Raw genomic sequence first — 19,036 nt, forward strand, 5'->3', positions numbered from 1 at the left:
TTTAGCTCCATCTTTTTTACTTTAATTTGGTCAAACTCTGCTCTGAGTTACATCACTGTAAATGCAGAGTAACTTCGTTGACTTCAAAATTTAGCCTATAGTTTATAATCATATATCACACTATGCCAATATAGAAATAAGATTTTCCTGGTTTAACTGGTTATGTGAGAATTCCTTTGGAGTAGTGGAATCCTAAGTGAGATACAACAAGTATAGATGACCTTGTGTATCCCCTTCCCCATCTGGTGTAGTGTGCATGTTAAGGACATCCTAGAGAAGAGATATGGCTGGAATACTGCTGCATTCCAACAGGCCACAGCTGTGGAACAGCTTATTGGGTGTCATTGCAACTGGAAACAATTTAGAGCCGCCCTGAGGCTGCTCTAAATTATGCCAGAAGTCAAACGGATTCCCAGGAATCAAGGAAGTATAAAAGCGAACGTAAGCCACCTTTACTCCTCTCCCTTTCCTCAGGTGTGCCAAATGGAGTTGCAATATAGCTGAGGATCTGGGCCTATTGCTATAGGAATGATTTAATAAACGTTAATTTACATTTATAAATGGATACATAACTTGCTGTTACCTTTTACTCGTCTGTATATCTCAGTTAAATCCACTGAGAAAATGCAGTTTTCACCTTTATAGACACAATATGGTATCTTGTTTTGACTCTCAAGAATAATAATCCTATTGTAACTACTACAGCAAAAGTTAAGAATGACAATAATTATATCTTCTATTTCACTGAAATAAAATATATTCCCTTAATTGGATATATGTGAATGAATTACTCAATAAGTACATTGTCCTGCTAATTTTATAATTCAAAAGAAAAGGTGACTAACAACATAAATAATATAACACAGTGGATGCAAGAACATATATTAATTCTACATACATGAATATGTATTTTATAAAATTATCTTTTAAAAAAGGAATGTCTGTCAGGAGTTGCTTATTTTGTTAGAAAGCCATATTCTTTACACACTTGAGATAAATATCTACCAGCAAAAAACCCTTGGTCAAATAATGAAAAAAACAGAAAGGCAGCTATATTAATGACTAAATGATTCAGGTTCAGTTCACTACTGTTTGCAGACCCATGTTATTAATTAATCATGAATATTCAGATGACCTCTGTATGGTCATGAAAGTATTTGCAAATCCCCAAATCTTCGTGAATCTGTTATTGACGTTTTATTATCTACTATTTCTTGTGCACTGTTGAGAATAACTATTTGTTACTCTCCTGTTAAAAAGTGCGAGACATCCATTTAGAGAGCAGAACCAGTACCAGGTGATCAATCACATAGTAAATAGTCAAATGAAACAATGCAAGGACAACCCAGAGGCTGAGTATTGTTCATTCAGACACTTCAGACAGCTCTTACTTCATTGTCAGAAAGCAGAAAACGTTTGTGAATGATTTTCAAACCAAAGAAAAGATGTACACGTGTCACTCTCTTGTTTTGACAAATACTGTTCAATCATCTTTATCTGTTACTTGCTGTGGAACAAAGCACTTTACTAGCAGAGTGGGGGATCTAGAAAAAGAAGTGCTAGTTTGAGACACATGGTTACATGCAGAATAATGAAATATTTACACAGCCAACTTCAGGTAAGCTGGAGAGAGAGAGAGAGAGACTGTAGGGAAATAGAGTCACACCTGCATGTAATAGAACAGGGATTCTCAAACTTCATTGCACCGCGACCCCCTCTGACAACAAAATTACTACATGACCCCAGGAGGGGGGACTGAAGCCTGAGCCCAAGCCTCACTGCCCCAGGATGGGGGGGCCAAAGCCTGAGACCTGTCACCCAGGGCTGAAACCCTCAGGCTTCATCCCCGGGTGGTGGGGCTCAGGCTTCAGCCCCAGGCGGTGGGGTTCGGGCTTCAGCCCCAGGCGGTGGGGTTCGGGCTTCAGCCCTGGGCCCCAGCAAGTTGAACACCAGCCCTGGTGACCCCATTACAATGGGGTCGCGATCCACTTTGGGGGCCTGACCCACAGTTTGAGAACTGCTATAATAGAATATAAGACCCTGATCTTGCAAAAGCTTACCCGTGCTTGACTTTATGCACTATCAGTAATCAGAATGAGTTCACAATATGTAAAGTTAAGCATGTGCATAAGTCTTTGAAAGTGCAGGGGCTAAGTCACTTAGGGCTTGTCTACACTGGCACTTTACAACTGTCTCACTCAAGGGTGTGAAAAAACACCCCTCCCTGAGCGCAGCAAGTGTCAGCGCTGTAAAACGCCAGTGTAGAGACTGCACCAGCGCGGGGAGCCGCACCCCCCATGGAGGTGGGTTTTGTTAGAGCGATGGGAGAGCTCTCTCCCAGCGCTCGGCCGGGACCACACAAGCCACGTTAAAGCACTGCTGCGGCACCGCTTTAGTGTTGCCAGTGTAGACTAGTCCTTACAGAATAAGGTATTCTGTAGACAGAGAGTCTGGGGAACTTAGCATAATCTTCTCCTTCTCCATAAAAGAGAAACTTTGCCGTAGCTGAGTAGGAACCAGCTTTTTGGAAGCTCCACATTGCATATTATAGAAACTGCTATACCTGTACATTAGAAGCCAAATCCTGAGGTCTTTAGTCAGGGATAATTCCAACTGCTTTCAAAGGGAGTCACTCCTGAGTAAGAAGCTGAGAATGTGATTGAAGAGCGTGAATTGTTAGCAGAATTTGGGTATTTCTGTTGTTCCCATTACTGTAGTATCGGAGTGCCTTGCAATCTTTAATGTAGCACATGACAACACCCTGTGAGGTAAGGAAGTATTTCCCCTATTTTACAGATGGGGAACTGACACATACGGGGGCTAAATAAGTTGTCCAAGATCACAGAAGAAGTCTGTGGTGGAGAAAAGACATGAACCCAGGTCTCCCAAGTCCTAAGCTAGCCCCTTTACAGTGGATCATCTTTCCTCTCCCTTCACTCTGTCAAACTTATTCTGGTTGATTTCAGCCAGACACTCATTGCTTTATTATAGTTCTTTACTTGTGAATATCCTTGCTTATGGAGCAGGCCCCCTGTTCAATAATGTATACTTTATCTTTAGTACTGAGAAAGGAAATATAGAATGGCAGCAACACAGTCTTATCAGAAACATCATCAGCATGAATAGCATGTCAAATGTTTCCATTTGGATAGAATATTATTAGAGAAGGTTGGAAAACCTATTTTTTACTTACTGAATAATTGCCTTGCTAAGGATGCAAAAGAAACAGCAGAACGGCAGACAGTAAGCAAAAAAAGTAGGGAGAGGATCCCTGTTAGGGATTCCACTGATCTACGCAGAGGCCACGTTGTTATCGTTGTTACTGGAATTTGTTGTTCTTGGGATCAAAGCACAGTTTGTTCTATTATTTCTATTAAACTAGGAATAATAGACAATTAGAAGGATTTTATTATGCTTCTAAGCATGTGAGCTTATCATTCTAGTAATAAACACTCCAGTTTCACATCTGTACTCTCTTGGCTGGAGGAACTGCCACTCTGAAAGAGGAAAACATGCCAAAGATAAGTGTGTAATAAGCAATGCTCCCATCTAGTGGCTAAATTGTAACCCCATGTTTTACCAGGTAGAAATTTCAAAAATATCACATTCCTCCTATTGAACATATTTGTCCTAGAATATGGAGAGAATATAGGTATGTTTTATTATTTTTATAAACCTAATCTACATTTCTGTGCATACCAGACTTAACAAGAAATCAGGAGTTGGTTTTCTGACATGAGCAGGCGAATATTGTTAACATAGCCTGTTCAGTTATGTTGTTATATGCTGCACTTGCAAACACCTACTTGCAGTCATTTGCTGCTGATTCTATTTGGCAATCACTCCCTAGTCACCCAATATACTGTAGCTATGGGCCAACGATTCCTTTTATTACTGTGCCCAAGTATCCTTCAAGAGGATTTTAAAATACCTGTGGTGGCAGATTAGTTAGTGTGATTACCTTAACTTCTGATATAATGCATTGTTGGTGAATAGAATGCTCTCTTCTATAGCATTAATTCATTTTAATGGCGATAGTTCCGTGTTTCTATAGGGCATTTTACTACTTGTGTTAACAGATGTCCTTTCCTGGTGTCACTCTGAACAGTGGAGCTGTTATTAAAACATATCAGCTGCATCAAAGAGTCCACCTCTCTTTGCAGCCTCCTTCTGAAGTGAGCACTGGCATTAGGGTTGCCAACTTTCTAATTGCACAAAACCAAACACCCCTGCCCCGCCCCTTCCCTGAGGTCCCTCCCCTGCCCCGCCCCTTCTCCGAGGCCCAGTCCCCGCTCGCTCCATTCCCCTCCCTGTGTCGCTCACTCTCTCCCACCCTCACTCACTTTCATTGGGCTGGGGCAGTGGGTTGGGATGCAGGAGGTGGGTGAGGGCTCTGGGCTGGGGGTGTGACCTCTGGGCTGGGGCGAGAATGAGGGGTTCAGGGTGCGGGAGAGGGCTTTGGGATGGCGCAGTGTTAGGGTGCGTGGGGGGGGGTGTGAGGGCTCCGGCTGGAGGTATGGGCTCTGGGTGGGGCCAGGGATGAGGGGTTTGGGGTGCAGGAGGGTGCTCTGGGCTGGAGCTGAGGGGTTTGGAGTATGGGAGGGGGTGCAGGCTCCGGCTGGGGGTGTGGGCTCTGGCTGGGGGTGTGGGCTCTGAGTAGGGCTGGGATGAGGGGAGGGGGTGTAGGCTCTGGAAGAGAGTTGGGGTGTTGGGGGGTGCAGAGTCCTGGCAGTGGTTACCCCAGCTCCCAGGAAGTGGCCGCCAGGTCCCTTCAGCCCCTCGGTGCATGGGCAGCCAGGGAGGCTCTGCGCGCTGCCTTTGTGCCCACAAGCTTCTCCCCCACAACTCCCATTCATCACGGTTCCTGGCCAATGGGAGCTGCAGAACCGGCACTTGGGGCGGGGGCAGCGCGCAGAGCCTCCCTGGCCCCCCCATGCACTTTGGGGTTGCAAGGACCTGGCAACCACTTCCAGGAGCTGTGTGTTAGCTCTGGGCCCCTGCTGCGCTGTTGACTGGACTTTTAATGGCCCAGTCAGCGGTGCCGACCAGAGCCACGAGGGTCCCTTTTCAACTGGGCATTCCAGTCGAAAACTGCATGCCTGGCAACCCTGACTGGCATGATTTTCAGTGTTGCAGTGCAGAGTTATATGTCTATCCAGCCAAAATCAATATCCAACAGTGAAGGTAGGCTGCTGCACTAAGGAATCTCTATCTTGTGGCAAAGTCCTGCTCACCTTACTCACATAAGTAGGCTTGTTGTCAATGGGACTGCTCAAATGGGTAAATGAGCAAGATTTGTCCTTACTTCCTAGAAGTATGGCAATGGTAATGAAGGTAAATTTGAGACCATATAAGTAGAGGTGTCCAAAGCTCCATAAATATTAGGCTGATTTCTTCCATGTTGACAGAAGCATAATTCTGTTCAGCTTTCAGCAGGGTTCATGAGGCAGATATGATAGCTATCCCCTTTCCTCTGGTCCTCAGAGTTTCTATGCTACCTGGGACACATCACAATCCAACTTCAAAGGAAAATTGGGATCTCAGTGGGACTCGCTGGATATAAATTATTCCCTTCCTTCCTTCCTTCCTTCCTTCCTTTATTTGTTATTTCTATTGCTAATCTAGGAATTGGGGCTGATTATGCTAGACTCTATGCACATATTATAAAGACAGTCCCTGACCCAAAAACTGCCCTGGAAGGCATGGTAACATGGTGCTGTCCAAACACACCTTTGCTTGTTACTACACAAATGCTTAATTGCTGTCCAAACATCTAATTATAGTTCACTAGCTGGATAACTATGCAAATAAATAAATAAATAAATAGTTATTATTCTCTAGTCTGGGCTGGGGCATAGCTATGGCTTATTTAACAAAAGGTGATACCAAAGGCAAGTTTTAATTTGAAAAGACAAAGGTATGTACTATATCTGTTTATTATTTTTACTCTCCTTTAATGTCGACTAGGTAATAAACAGAATGTAAATGTGATCACGGAAGTTAGTTACAGGAACCCAGCCTTAGTGTTCAACCCTGATCTCAGGTATATTGTTTAATCGTGCCATGCATTAGATGACGAGAGCAAGAAAATGTTTGGATAAGTAACTGAAACCTATCATACTTCTTCATACTTCTTTTTGGTGGAAATCTCATGAAAACAAAGGATTGGGGTGTATGTGCCCAATTTCCAGCAATCCCTTCTGGAAGAACAGAAAGCACAGACTTTCTTATGGTTCTTGGTTATTTCTACTTCCAATCTCAGTTGAAGCCAGGGTGCAAAACTTGGCATTAGGAAATGCAGTGTGTCTTGATTTCAGCTTTGGGGTGAAGATCTAGCACAGTTCTTATTGTACTTTAACTGGTTCACTCATCCCAGTTGCATGTCTTGAGAAATCAGCTGTCAGTGCTTGTGTGTGCTGTTTGTCTAGGTAACTTTAAAAGATGCATACTCAGGTTAGATGTTGGCATTTGGCCATAGTTCTACTTTGGAGGCGATGTAGTGCTGCAATACAAAAGAAGTGCTCAGGAGTCACAATGCTTCCCCCCATCTCCTTGAAATATAAGGGGAATGTGAACCTGCAAAATCCCTTGTGACAATTCCTCCCACCCCCTGCAGAGCCTCCAACTTTGCACACTGCCTAGAGAGGTGGGGCTATGGTCCCACTGCTAGTCTACCCATTTTAGGGCAGTTTGTACCCCTGTGCATAGACAGAGTACTTCCTGCTTTCCACCAAGGAGGGAAAGTGCTCCTTGTATCTTCCCTCCACTAAGTCCAGGGACAATCAAGTCTACTCTGACATGTCCACACGGTCATATTCTGGAGCAAGATTGTGCCCTTAGAGTGAAACCAGATCACAGCCGAGGTAAATAACTGAAATAGAAAGCAGACAGAAAAGCTTCTCAAGATGGAAGGAAGAATATGGGATAGCTGCTGAAGAGATATTAGTAACGAGAAGCAACACATCTTATCTTCCCCACCCCACCAGTAGTCAGTCTCAAGTTTGCACATCCCCTCAGATCATGGCTATTCTAAAAGATATGGAAGATCACAGGATGACTATGAGCTGCCAACATGATGCAGCTGTGAAAAAAGCTAATGCGATCCTAGGATGCATTAGGCGAGATATATCCAGTAGTGATAGGGGAGTGTTATTGCCATTATACAAGGCACTGGTGAGATGTCATCTGGAATTCTGGTCTCCCATGTTTAAGAAAGTTGAATTCAAACTGGGACAGGTGCAGAGAAGGACTACTAGGATGATCAGAGGAATGGAAAACCTACCTTATGAGAGAAGACTTAAGCAGCTAAGCTTATTTAGACACAAGAAGGCTGAGGGGAGATACAATTGTTCTCTATGAAAACATCAGAGAGATAAATACCAGGGAGCGAGAGGAGTTATTTAAGTTAAGCACCAATGCTGACACAAGAACAAATGGATATAAACTGGCCATCAATGAGTTAAGGCTTGAAATTAGATGACTGTTTCAAACCATCAGAGGAAGGAATTTCTGGAACAGCCTTCCAAGGGGCTCTGTGTGGGTAAAAAAACCTAACTTGTTTCAAGACTGAGCTCGATAAGTTCATGGAAGGGATGCTATGATGAGACTGCCTACAATGGCATGTAAGTGATCTACAACTGTTGTTTGCTAGCAGCAAATATCTCCAATGGCTGGCGATGGGACACTAGATGGGGAGGGCCCTGAGTTACTACAGAGAATTCTTTCCCAAGTGTCTGGCTGGTGGGTCTTGCCCACATGTCAGGGTCTAACTGATCGCCAAATTTGGAGTTGGGAAGGAATTTTCCCCTGGGTCAGATTGGCAGAGACTCTGGGGGTGGGGGAAGGGAAAGGGGATCACCTTCCTCTGCAGCATGGGGCACAGGTCACTTGCTGGTTTAAACTAGTGTAAACAGTGGATTCCCTGTAACTTGGAGTCTTTAAATCATGATTTGAGGACTTCAGTAACTCAGCCAAAGGTTATAGGTCTATTCCAGGAGTGGCTGAGTGAGGTTCTGTGGCCTGTGATGTGCAGGAGGTCAGACTAGATGAACAAGGTGGTCCCTTCTGGCCTTAAATTCTATGAGACTCTGGGCCCTAATCCTCAAAGGTGGGTTTTTTCACCTAATTCCCATTGATTTCATTGGGAGTTAGGAGTCTAAATACCTTTGAGGATCTGGGCCTCTGACTGCAGCATTGATATGTCTAAGTGAAAATGTGAAACCTAGAAAGAAGAAACACTGTAACTAGGAAGCATACCGTAGTCCAATTTTAAAGGGATACTGTCCAGATTGTCAGTTGTGTTTTGCTTTGTCAGTACATACATCATCCACTGTGCTGCCGGATGGTTCTGTTCTTGTGGGCAAACATAAAGATGTTTCAATTTATTTGGCTTGTTCAAACCAGGACTAGCTTCAACAGAGTCAATGAATGGTAGACAGTCTTTCTACAAGTTAGCTTTTTGTGCCTGGTGCTTTAATACTGCATTTAGAAGGGAGGCTCTTGTTCCACCCAAACCGAATGGGGGAAGTAAGGGAGGAATTGACTGAATCACAGTTCATTCTTCGCTTTACTCTTAGAGTGCTGCAGCTGTGTGCCATACCTTAGTCAGCACAGACTGTAAAGTCATAGTCTAGGCTCAAGAGACTATTATGTGCCATCTCCTATTCAAGGGATCCAGCTCCAGAATCTTTTGCTGACCCTTGGTTAGCCTTGGCTGTACTGGTGCATCAAACTGATGCTATTTCAAATCAGATACCAAAAAATTATTCACCCTCCTTGTGCACAGACAGCACCAGCATTCTAGCTGCCACCTGTAAAGAGCAACTCTTGAAATGCACTTTATCACATCTTTATTAACAACAGCATATTCATAAGTTATTTATTTGATCATGAAACGTACAGTAAGTTTCTGCACTGGTTTTGGTAGATTGCTGAGCAAAGTACAGGAGCTTAGGAATATGACGGTGCATTCACTGTACATTGCAATGTCAGACATTTTTGACATACTCGTTATTTTTCTCCTGTGCTATGAATTTCCAAAATGTGCTTGTAATCATGGGGGAAATATATATATATATAATATAAACTAATCTCCCCCTCAAAAAAATGATTTTAGGTCGAATGTAATAGAAGCTGTCAGACAAATACAAGTCTCAAGATCAATGTGAACAGGACATCAAATTATCTGAAGTCATGAATGATTTAAGGATAATTATGTGCCAAAACCAGAAATTCAGAATCTCTTCTATGCTAATACCATTTTTCCCCCTAGCAAAATCAATGTTAAAGACTTCGGTCATCAGCTAAATCAAACAGATGTTATTTAAAATCAGATACCAAATAAGTATTCAATAATTTTTCCCTCAGTGTTCATTCTCAGTTTTTCTGGCTAAACAGGACTCTGTCACTTTGAAGTTATGTTCTGTTTTCTTTAGCAAGAATTATCACTCTAAAATTTCAGATCCTTTAAAAATAAATAATGGAGATGAATTAAAACATAATATGTTGTGTTTCCTCTTTGTCTGGTTGATTTACTGTGCTGTATCTCTTGGGCCTCTTCCTTACTGTCTTTCCTGACACAACAGAAACAAGAGAGACTCACAAATGTGCAAGTTGTTCATTCGTGGTCTAAATGTTCTTTAAAAAGGCTTTCCCAATCTAACTAAAGCTGCTAAAAGAAATCTGTGAGTGTTAAAACTCCAAAGAGTCATCTAGTGGTTGGAGTACGACACTGGGTCGTTTTATTCCTAGCTGCGAAACTTTAACCAAGTAAATATAGCTAAAATTTTCAAACTAGGGTGCCTAAAGCCAGGACCCATGTGTAAATGCATATTTAGGCACCCAATGGGGACAGATACTTCAGCACCTTTTAAAATCAGGCCACTTATTTAGGGGCTCAGTCCTGCCAGGTGTTGAGCAGTCTGGTCCTGCTCTAGTAGAGAAGTTAAATATTTGCATTAGATGAGTGTCACAACAGTATATATGAAACAGGAATATTTCATTCAAATAATAGAATAAAATTCAAATTGCCAACACAGTGGAAAATTTGGTGATGTTCCTAAATCATTGAAATGAAAGATGAGGAAAAGTTCAAATAAGTCATGTAGTCCATCACCTGGCCGTAGTTGTATTGTCCCTCTAATGCATTTTATTGCCCGGTGTAATTTTAAATGTCAATGCAATAGGAATTCCACCAGGGGGACAATTCCACAGCTTAATAGATCAGGAAGTTTGATAAACAGCCTAAATGATCTATTTTTTAATGTCATCCCATTAACACTAATTACATCTGTTAGGATATAAGTATTCAGGCCTGTCCGCAAAGGCCTATACTTCAAGAATGTATGTATATGTTTATCACTTAGCAAGTTATAGAGGTACAAAACAATAATCAAAATCAGTCTGCCTGTTTATAGGCCTTCTCTCACTATGATTGTCTAAGGCCTTGTTCTTAGGCTAAGGCCTTTGGCTAAACAGCAGGGGCAGCCATAAGCTGGGAAGCGAACAGCCACATCCTCACCAGTTACACTGAAATAAGGCAGTTTTGGGCTATTAAAAAGGTGATCTAATCTATCACCTCCAGAGAAAGGGAAGAGCCTAGAAGATGTAAAGAAAACTTAGTTTGATCACATCCTGTCTGGCAAGAACTCACTTATCAATAGCTGGGGTGTGAAATCCTCATTTCTTCGTTGTTCTATTATTGTAGTCCCCATTTCCCTATTGTTTGTCTGTGTAATCTCTGTCTGGTTCTGTGATTGTTTCTGTCTGCTGTATCATTAATTTTGTTGGGTGTAAACCAATTAAGGTGGTGGGATATAATTGGTTAGATAATCATGTTACAATATGTTAGGATTGGTTAGTTAAATTTCAGTAAAATGATTGGTTAAGGTATAGCTAAGCAGAACTCAAGTTTTACTACATAGTCTGCAGTCAATCAGGAAGTGTGGGGGGGCGGAATTGGAATAATGTTTTGCTAAGGTGGGGGGAACGGGAACAGGGACACAGGCAAGGCTCTGTGGCGTCAGAGCTGGGAAAGGGGACACTGAGGAAGGAAATTGGAATCATTACTTGCTGGAAGTTCACCCCAATAAACATTGAATTGTTTGCACCTTTGGACTTTGGGTATTGTTGCTCTCTGTTCATGCGAGAAGCACCAGGGAAGTGAGAGGGTGAAGGAATAAACCCTCTAACATCTTGGTGCCGTGACTCGGATGCATCGCTTCGGACAGGGGGGTGGAAATTGTTTCTTTTGTTTTTCAGACACTCTACAAGCAAGCTGCCACCAGCAGAAGACTAACCCAGAATACCATGGATATATGTTTTGTGGTGTTCGTCTGTGGTGTTTGTCTTGTTGCTAGCATTGTTGTGTTTCAGTGAACAGAAAAACCTCATGACGTGGGTGGGGGATGGCTTCGAAAGGCTAACCTGGGGGGGAGATGTGTATGGGAATGCAAAATGCTCAACTAGGAGGCCAGCACCTGTGTAATAGCTACTGTGGTACCTGGAATGGCAACTAAGGTGGTCTCCACAAGCCCTGTGGGAATAATGAGAAGGGGAGAAGCTCACTGTGAATCAGTACAGAGGTGTGTGAAATGGTGTAAATCCAGAGAAGATATTTGGATGTGCCCCTCCTTGATGGCCAGGGAGGAGCATATCCAATGGCCTATGGCAAGGGCTGGACAATTGGGTGTACTGTGTATGAGGTGTTTTGCTGGGAATGTACATATTACTAGGGAGCACAATTACACCAGCCCATAACCAAACTACACACTGTTATCTGGACATTGGTGCACAAATGGATCTGTGAATTTTATTGCTGTGAATAATCAAACTAGGGCATACTGCCTGATTCCATATCAAGTGGTTAAGTTGGTTTGGACAATAACCCATTTCTCTGTGGACATTCAGTGGACTTATAATATGAACAAAAGCACGCAAAACCTGCAGGGGCAGCTTGTTGCAACTGCCAGCAACTGGACACATTAAGATCTTGGCCCTGTCGAAGGAGAAGAGGCAGAGTTTTGGTGGTGGCTCGGATGTTGGACCATACTGCAGTGGTCAGGACTCTCGGTGTTCCTGTGGATTATTTTAGCGGCTGCTGTATTGTTAAGTATACTTCTGTTACATTGCATATGAAGATAACCTATAAGTAATGTAGTAAGCACTCCCCCACCCACAGTGTACTAGACAACCCGGACCCAACCTTCTCGGGCCCACTATAATGGGAAGTCTGGAACACTAATTGGAATAGGTGTGGTATGCCTGTATGAGAGAAGGTGCAGGGCACGGTATTATCCAAGGGGCAGTGGGACAAATGGAATATCGACACCTTCCACCTTGATGCCTGGCCCTATCAGGAAATGTGTTGCCATATGTCCTATGCTTTTCCACAGATATCTGGGCAGGAGGATCCCAAAAGAAAAAGGGGAAAAAAAGGAGTGGAGTGTTTGGCTATAGATATTCAGGCCTGTCTGCAAAGATCTATACTTTAAGAATTTAGGTATATGTTTATCACTTAGCAAGTTATAGAGGTACAAAACAAGAATCAAAATCAGTCTGCCTGTTTATAGGCCTTCTCTCACTATGATCATCTAAGGCCCTGGTCTTAGGCTAAGGCTTTTGGCTAAACAGCAGGGGCAGCCATAAGCTGGGAAGCGAACGGTCACATCCTCACCAGTCATACTGAAATAAGGCAGTTTTGGGCTGTTAAAAAGGTGATCCAATCTATCACCTCCAGAGAAAGCGAAGAGCCTAGAAGATGTAAAGAAAACTTAGTTTGATAGCATCCTGTCTGGCAAGAACTCATTTATCAATAGCTGGGGTGTGAAATCCTCATTTCTTCGTTGTTCTATTATTGTAGTCCCCATTTCCCTATTGTTTGTCTGTATAATCTCTGTCTGGTTCTGTGATTGTTTCTGTCTGCTGTATCATTAATTTTGTTGGGTGTAAACCAATTAAGGTGGTGGGATATAATTGGTTAGATAATCATGTTACAATATGTTAGTATTGGTTAGTTAAATTTCAGTAAAATGATTGGTTAAGGTATAGCTAAACAGAACTCAAGTTTTACGATATAGTCTGCAGTCAATCAGAAAGTAAGGGGGGGAATTGGAATAATGTTTTGCTAAGGTGGAGGGAACGGGAATAGGGACACAGGCAAGGCTCTATGGTGTCAGAGCTGGGAAAGGGGACACTGAGGAAGGAAATTGGAATCATTGCTTGCTGGAAGTTCACCCCAATAAACATTGACTTGTTTGCACCTTCAGACTTCGGGTATTGTTGCTCTCTGTTCATGCGAGAAGGACCAGGGAAGTAAAAGGGTGAAGGAATAAGCCCTCTAAGAACATCCTCCAAACCACCCTAAATAATTCCTCTCTTTCCTTGATGTTTATACCCTTCAAATATATTGCAAATGCTACAACCTCAGATCAGACCTGTCTGATATGCAGGTGTCCAAGGGAAGACAGGACATGAGAACTCCAGACAACACAGTTCCCGCTTTAACGACAGGGTTGTACAAGACCTCAGTTTCTAAGCTGCTTTTGAGGCACTTAATTTCATCCCCTCCTAATGTATCAAAAGGCCAACTTTCTCTCCAGCTGCTTCCTCTTCCTTTGATGCGTCTCTTTGAATTCCCCAGGTCTCTTTGATCCTTTTGGATAGCAGTAGCACATTACTAGAGCTGGTCAAATAGCATCTGTCAGATCAAAAATTCAACAAACTTGAGGACTTTTGTGGGGCAGGATGTTGTGATTCGTTCCCAGGGGTCGGCAACCTTCGGCACACAGCCCATCAGGGTAATCCATGAGACATTTTGTTTACGTTGACCGTCCACAGGCACGGCTCCCCGCAGCTCCCAGTGGCCGCAGGAAGGCTGCCAACCCCTGCACTAACCAGTCCTGTTAATTGCAAATGTTTCCCCTGTGTGTAAATAGTCACAAAATGTTTTGGATGAATAATTTTCAGATTATGGCTTATTCAGAACCTGTGTCTTTAGGTTATTTGCCATTGTGTGTGTTGCCAGAGGAGTTGTGGATGCTTAGCATTATTCCCTAGCACCCTTAGCTGGCACAAGAAAAAGCAGTGCAGTGCTCTGGAGATAGTCGTGGCTATTCTGCCATAGGGAGGGTTTCTGTAATGTGAGTACTTAGGGAGACAGGAGAGAGAAAAGGTATATGTCAGGGGATGAGGTGCTCTGGTGCTCCAGGTACACTTGGATAGTGAATGCAGAATATGTTGGAGATGCAGCATAGAAACGACTTCCATGTCTTTAACTTTTGTAGTTGTTTTCATATAATTGACACAAAATGTTATATAGATAGCATAGCAAATACTTCTCTCTCTCATGGTGACATAATGCTCTTCAGAAGCATTACATGGCATGATAGCGAGGGGACTATATTTGTACATTGTAAGTATTTTTTTCCAGAACTGAACTGAACTAGAAGACAGCCACAATCTCGTTAAAAGGAAAATCTTGGTGCAACCTTAACCACAAAGTCCCTTTTTAATCCCAATATGTCTGTAAGTCTATAAGGTGCCACAGGACTCTTTGACGCTTGTAAAGTCCCTTTATGTTTCTCATAATTATTAAGAAATTTTTATAGTTGTAATGGAATATAGGAGTGATGAAATAATCAAATATATGGAATGGGATTTTATATATAAAATCACACAGAAAGGAAAGAGCACATGATGGTGTGATGAAGTGTATGGATTTTATCAAAAGGGATGGCCACATTACTCACCCAAGACAGCCAAGTAGGTCATCCCAAAAACTGCCTGTGATGAGGTATATCAGACCCTCTGAGGTCCCCTGCTGGAGGCCTCGAGGACCTGCCACACCCTGCCCCAGAAAAGGGCAGTGGAGAGGGTCCTCCAAGCTGCCTAGAGTGGCTGTGTGGGACACAGCCAATCATGGCCCAGAAGGTCAGTATAAGAAGAGCTGCAGGGCCAGAGTAAGTTTCAGTTCTTTGCTGGAGCTATAGGAGTGTAGATGGCTGAGGGAGCTGCAGGACCTTGGCTAAGGTAGTGCTGCCAGAAGCCGGGGAGAGCGAGAAGTAGCCCTGAGCTGGTTGCAGGGACTCCATCAGGACAAGGCCCTGAGGTAAGGGTGATGATGGCAATGGGGAAGTGGCCCAGGGAATTAGAGCAGCAGCACGACTTAGATAAAGGGACACAGCAGACAGCTGCTATCTTGGGGAGGGAGAAGACTTTGTCACCAAGGAGAGAGCCCTGGGGCACTGCTCTATCCTGGACCAGGGACAACTTGAGGAAGACATTACACAGGACACTAGGAGAGACCCCTGTTGGACTTGTACACAGGAAGAGGCTTTGCTTTCATTACACAAACTGACTGTGTGTGACTCGGCCAGAGGGTTGAGTCACCAAAGACACACCAGTGAGAGAGAGAAGGCATGTGCACTTGGGCAAGGGTGGGGGTGGGGGATGGGGAGCGGAGCACTGGCAAGAGGTGAGTTTGCCCTGTTACACTGCCAATAAAATATTTGTGCCACACTGCGTTATCATGTGTTCTGTATTTGTAGGGGGAAAATGTTAAAAATATTTTAGATTTTAAAATGTCAGGCCCAACTGTGTCATGTAGACACAGCACTGCTTTGGGAGGAGGTGTGGAGTTGCATCAACCAAGTACAGTAGTCGCTCTGGGAGGTACTGTTCCTGGAATAAGCGTAATACTTTCCAAAGTTCTGGGGGGCAGGCACCCAGCTGGTAGAGAGAGAGTCAGAGCTGTCAGATCTTCAGACATTAATTACTATTGGTTGGATCCTTGGATGGTGTAAATTGGCGTAGTTCCATTGACTTCAGTTGGGCTACTCCGACTTATCCCAGCTGAGGATCTGGCTTAATGAGTCACACATAGCAGGCTTAGGTTTTCAATCAGTTTAAACTCTCACCCCAACTCTGAATGACTGAGATTCTGTTCCTGTGCCTTACTGGGTAGCAGATTGCTAGAGTTTCAATTAGACAGGCATAATTACTACCAACTGCTTCAAGTTCTAATTCTTGTAAGCTCAAGGACTTGTAGACATTTGTTTTGTCAAAAAGAGGGAGGCGAATAGGGAAGATTAATCACTGGTTTTCTATGATCAGCAACCAGCCTCATAGTTGTAAAGATATATTTATATATTGCACAGTAGTGCGTAAGGCAGTGAGATTGATGTATCATAGTATATGTGGATTTCAATATGTTATCCAAAACAGTCACATAAGAAACTGGTAAATAACCAGTTAAATGCACACTAGTTGAAAATACTATAGTATAAATTATTAATAATTGTATGTTCTGTACCAATTTGCAATCTAAGACCTGCAAGGGGTACTGTTATAAAGTGGAGTACAACAGGAGTCCCTGTTAAGAGCCATGCATTTGAATATTTGTGGTAGTGATCACGAGACAGGTCTAAAGTCAGCATTGACAAAATATAAATTTGACAGCAACCCTGGAGGGGTACACATATACACATACATACTTGAGATCATTACATGAAATACATGCCTAGACATTACTTAAAGCCTTCCCAGATATAGAATGGTATATATTTCTTTTTCACTTATCTGCAGTAATATGTGCTAATTTTGTGGTGAACCCAGTTTGGGTATACGTTAGTGAAATGAAAATGAGCCTTAATCCTACTCGGGGCTAAAGTTGTGTTAAAATTCCACATTATGGTAAGGAACCCTTTTTGTACCCAAAGAGAAATCCAGCTAGAAGGCAAACACATTTTCTGCACCAAAGAGCATCCTTCTGAAAGCAAAACAATTAAACGATTAGAGTTTTATACTGCATTTTAGGCAAGTACAGACCTAGAATTTTCTTGATGGTAAAGCTGGTAATGTGGTGGATGGGAGTGAAAGGCAATCTGTGCTCCATTTGCCCATAGAGAACTTTCAAAGTCTGGGGAAAATGTATTTCTTTCCTTTCCATTAGCAGGAAAGGAAGGATGCTCTTGTGATTAAGGTATGGCATAGGAATGGGAGATGGGACACTTAGTTTTACTTGCAGCTCTGCTATAGAAGTCGCTATGTGACCATAGCCAAATAATTTAGGGCCTGATATTGAGACATGCTGAGCACCCACAGCTGTCATTTACTTGCAGTTAGGAGTGCTCAGGATTTCTGCAAAAGGATACCATTAACCACTGGTGCTTCAGTATCTCCTCTTTAATATTGGGCTAATGATATGACCTCACAACAGCCCTGTGAGAACTGTTAATGTTTGCAAATCAGCTGAGCTCCTTAGATGGGAGGCATAAGAAAAGTATAAATTACTTGACGTTGTTAGATTTTCTACTTATTAGAGCTGAGAATGTTTAATGAAATTAAAATAAAACCAGTGAAATCCAGTGAGTCTAACTCTCAATGTTATAATCATCTTGGCAGATAGGATACCATGTGCAGATTTTTTGAATCATTGCAGCAATTTACAGATGAGCATTATATAACACAAAATCCCTCTGCTGAGTGTACAATAAAAGAGGCAAATCTGTGGGCAGACAATGCTGTACAATCACTGCTGTGTTTTATGTATTCAGCAGATACAATATTATTCATCTTAGATGTAGTTAAGAAATCAGACCTATGCTGCAAATCCCACGCTCCTTGCCCAAAGGAAAAGCTGTCGTCTTTATGGAGACAGACCAGACTGGCTTCAGAAAGTGGCAGAAAGAGATTTGTGACATAGTCACTTCTGAGGCATACAAAGGATTATAAATCAATTCATTGTTACTTGAGATGGGTTGGGTAGCATGAACTATCCAACCCCTCAGCAGCAACTAGTTGATATGAGTGGGTGATAGAACATGGGTGGCTAAGCAGAGGTGCCAAAGATATTCACAAGAACCTAATGGTTTCAGAACTGGTTTGACCCCTTTCTAATCAAAGTACAGTTTTCAAGTTTATAAATTTTCAGGAGGACGGGGGGGGGGGGGGGAGGAAGGAATTGTTTGCTCTGAATACAGTGATTTCTTTTTCCTGAAAATAATGAAAAATGCCTCTTGATTTAGCAGAGCATCTTCCTTGTGGAGATCTATTCAGTGTGAAGATTTGACAATGGAGTTAGTGTCATGGATTAATGTAGTCCAATATACTTTACTTTTGAATCTTGGAGATGTTATTTGCCAAGCTAGCTATTGTCGCTTTTAACTGATCATCTGGGATCTCTGAGATAGTAAAATCTGTGGCTTTGTCTGTTATCACTATTGAAGACAAATATAAAATTCAAATTTTAAATGGATCTTAGCTTATAGCTGAAGTACCAATGTCTTTGCCTTGAAAGAACAAGTCTTAAAGGACTTGTTCGTGTGCATTTTGCTTGCCATAAATTCACAGCACAATAGGTACTGCTGCTATTGTGTCATGAATGAAGTCTATGTTAACTAGATCCTGATACTGGAAGGTTTTATTTCTCTTCCATTTGCAAACTAGTGATTTCAGTAACATCTCCTTTGGATTTATCTTAATTTGGGCATAAATGTCATGCTGATTGTTTTGACCTTACTCACCCTATAATTGGGTCAATCTTAAACACCCAGCTCTGCTTACACCCCATAATCTTTGTCCATTGCCTTTGCTTTTCCTGATCTGTGTATCTTGACCAGAGACTGCACATATACTGTATTATGTGGTGCTGTGAGCAAATATCTCCTAGAGATTTGAACATGACCACCAAAGTCTCTCACTTGTGATCTGATCTGAGCTAGTACTTCAAATTCGCTATGTCGGACTGGTGTTCCATTTACTGTGAATTCAACAAGTACATGAACTTTGTGGTTGTGCACTGAGCTGCCTTACCACTAGCCATTGTTTCTTTGTGACAGAGCCATTTAGAAGAGAGGATCTGTTTTTTCGTTTGGAGTGTGCTTTTCTTTACCCAAAATACAAGTACAGGGTTGCCCATTTTTAGTGTCAAAGAGATGCTGAAAGGCTGGGAAGCAAGGGTGGTTGAGTGCCCTGTACCAAAGACTAATACAACCTGCCTGTCAAAACACGCCAAGCTCTTGAGCTGATCCCACTAAAA

General features: G+C 42.5%; 1 protein-coding gene across 10 annotated transcripts in view; it reads left to right on the forward strand.

The window, feature by feature from the left end:
* Positions 1-19,036, forward strand: part of PDE1C (phosphodiesterase 1C) — a 419,031-nt gene that overhangs the window by 374,107 nt on the left and 25,888 nt on the right. The window contains exon 18 of one of the 10 annotated variants that reach the window (XM_073332976.1): positions 11,908-13,229. The exons of 8 other annotated variants lie outside the window; for them this stretch is intronic. In XM_073332976.1, the coding sequence (XP_073189077.1) occupies positions 11,908-11,918 (11 nt within the window). In that variant the 3' untranslated portion in view covers positions 11,919-13,229. One more of the 10 variants, XM_073332970.1, reaches the window with a different exon arrangement.

Source organism: Lepidochelys kempii, chromosome 2 (genome assembly GCF_965140265.1).
Source record: "Lepidochelys kempii isolate rLepKem1 chromosome 2, rLepKem1.hap2, whole genome shotgun sequence".
Taxonomy (NCBI): domain Eukaryota; kingdom Metazoa; phylum Chordata; order Testudines; family Cheloniidae; genus Lepidochelys; species Lepidochelys kempii.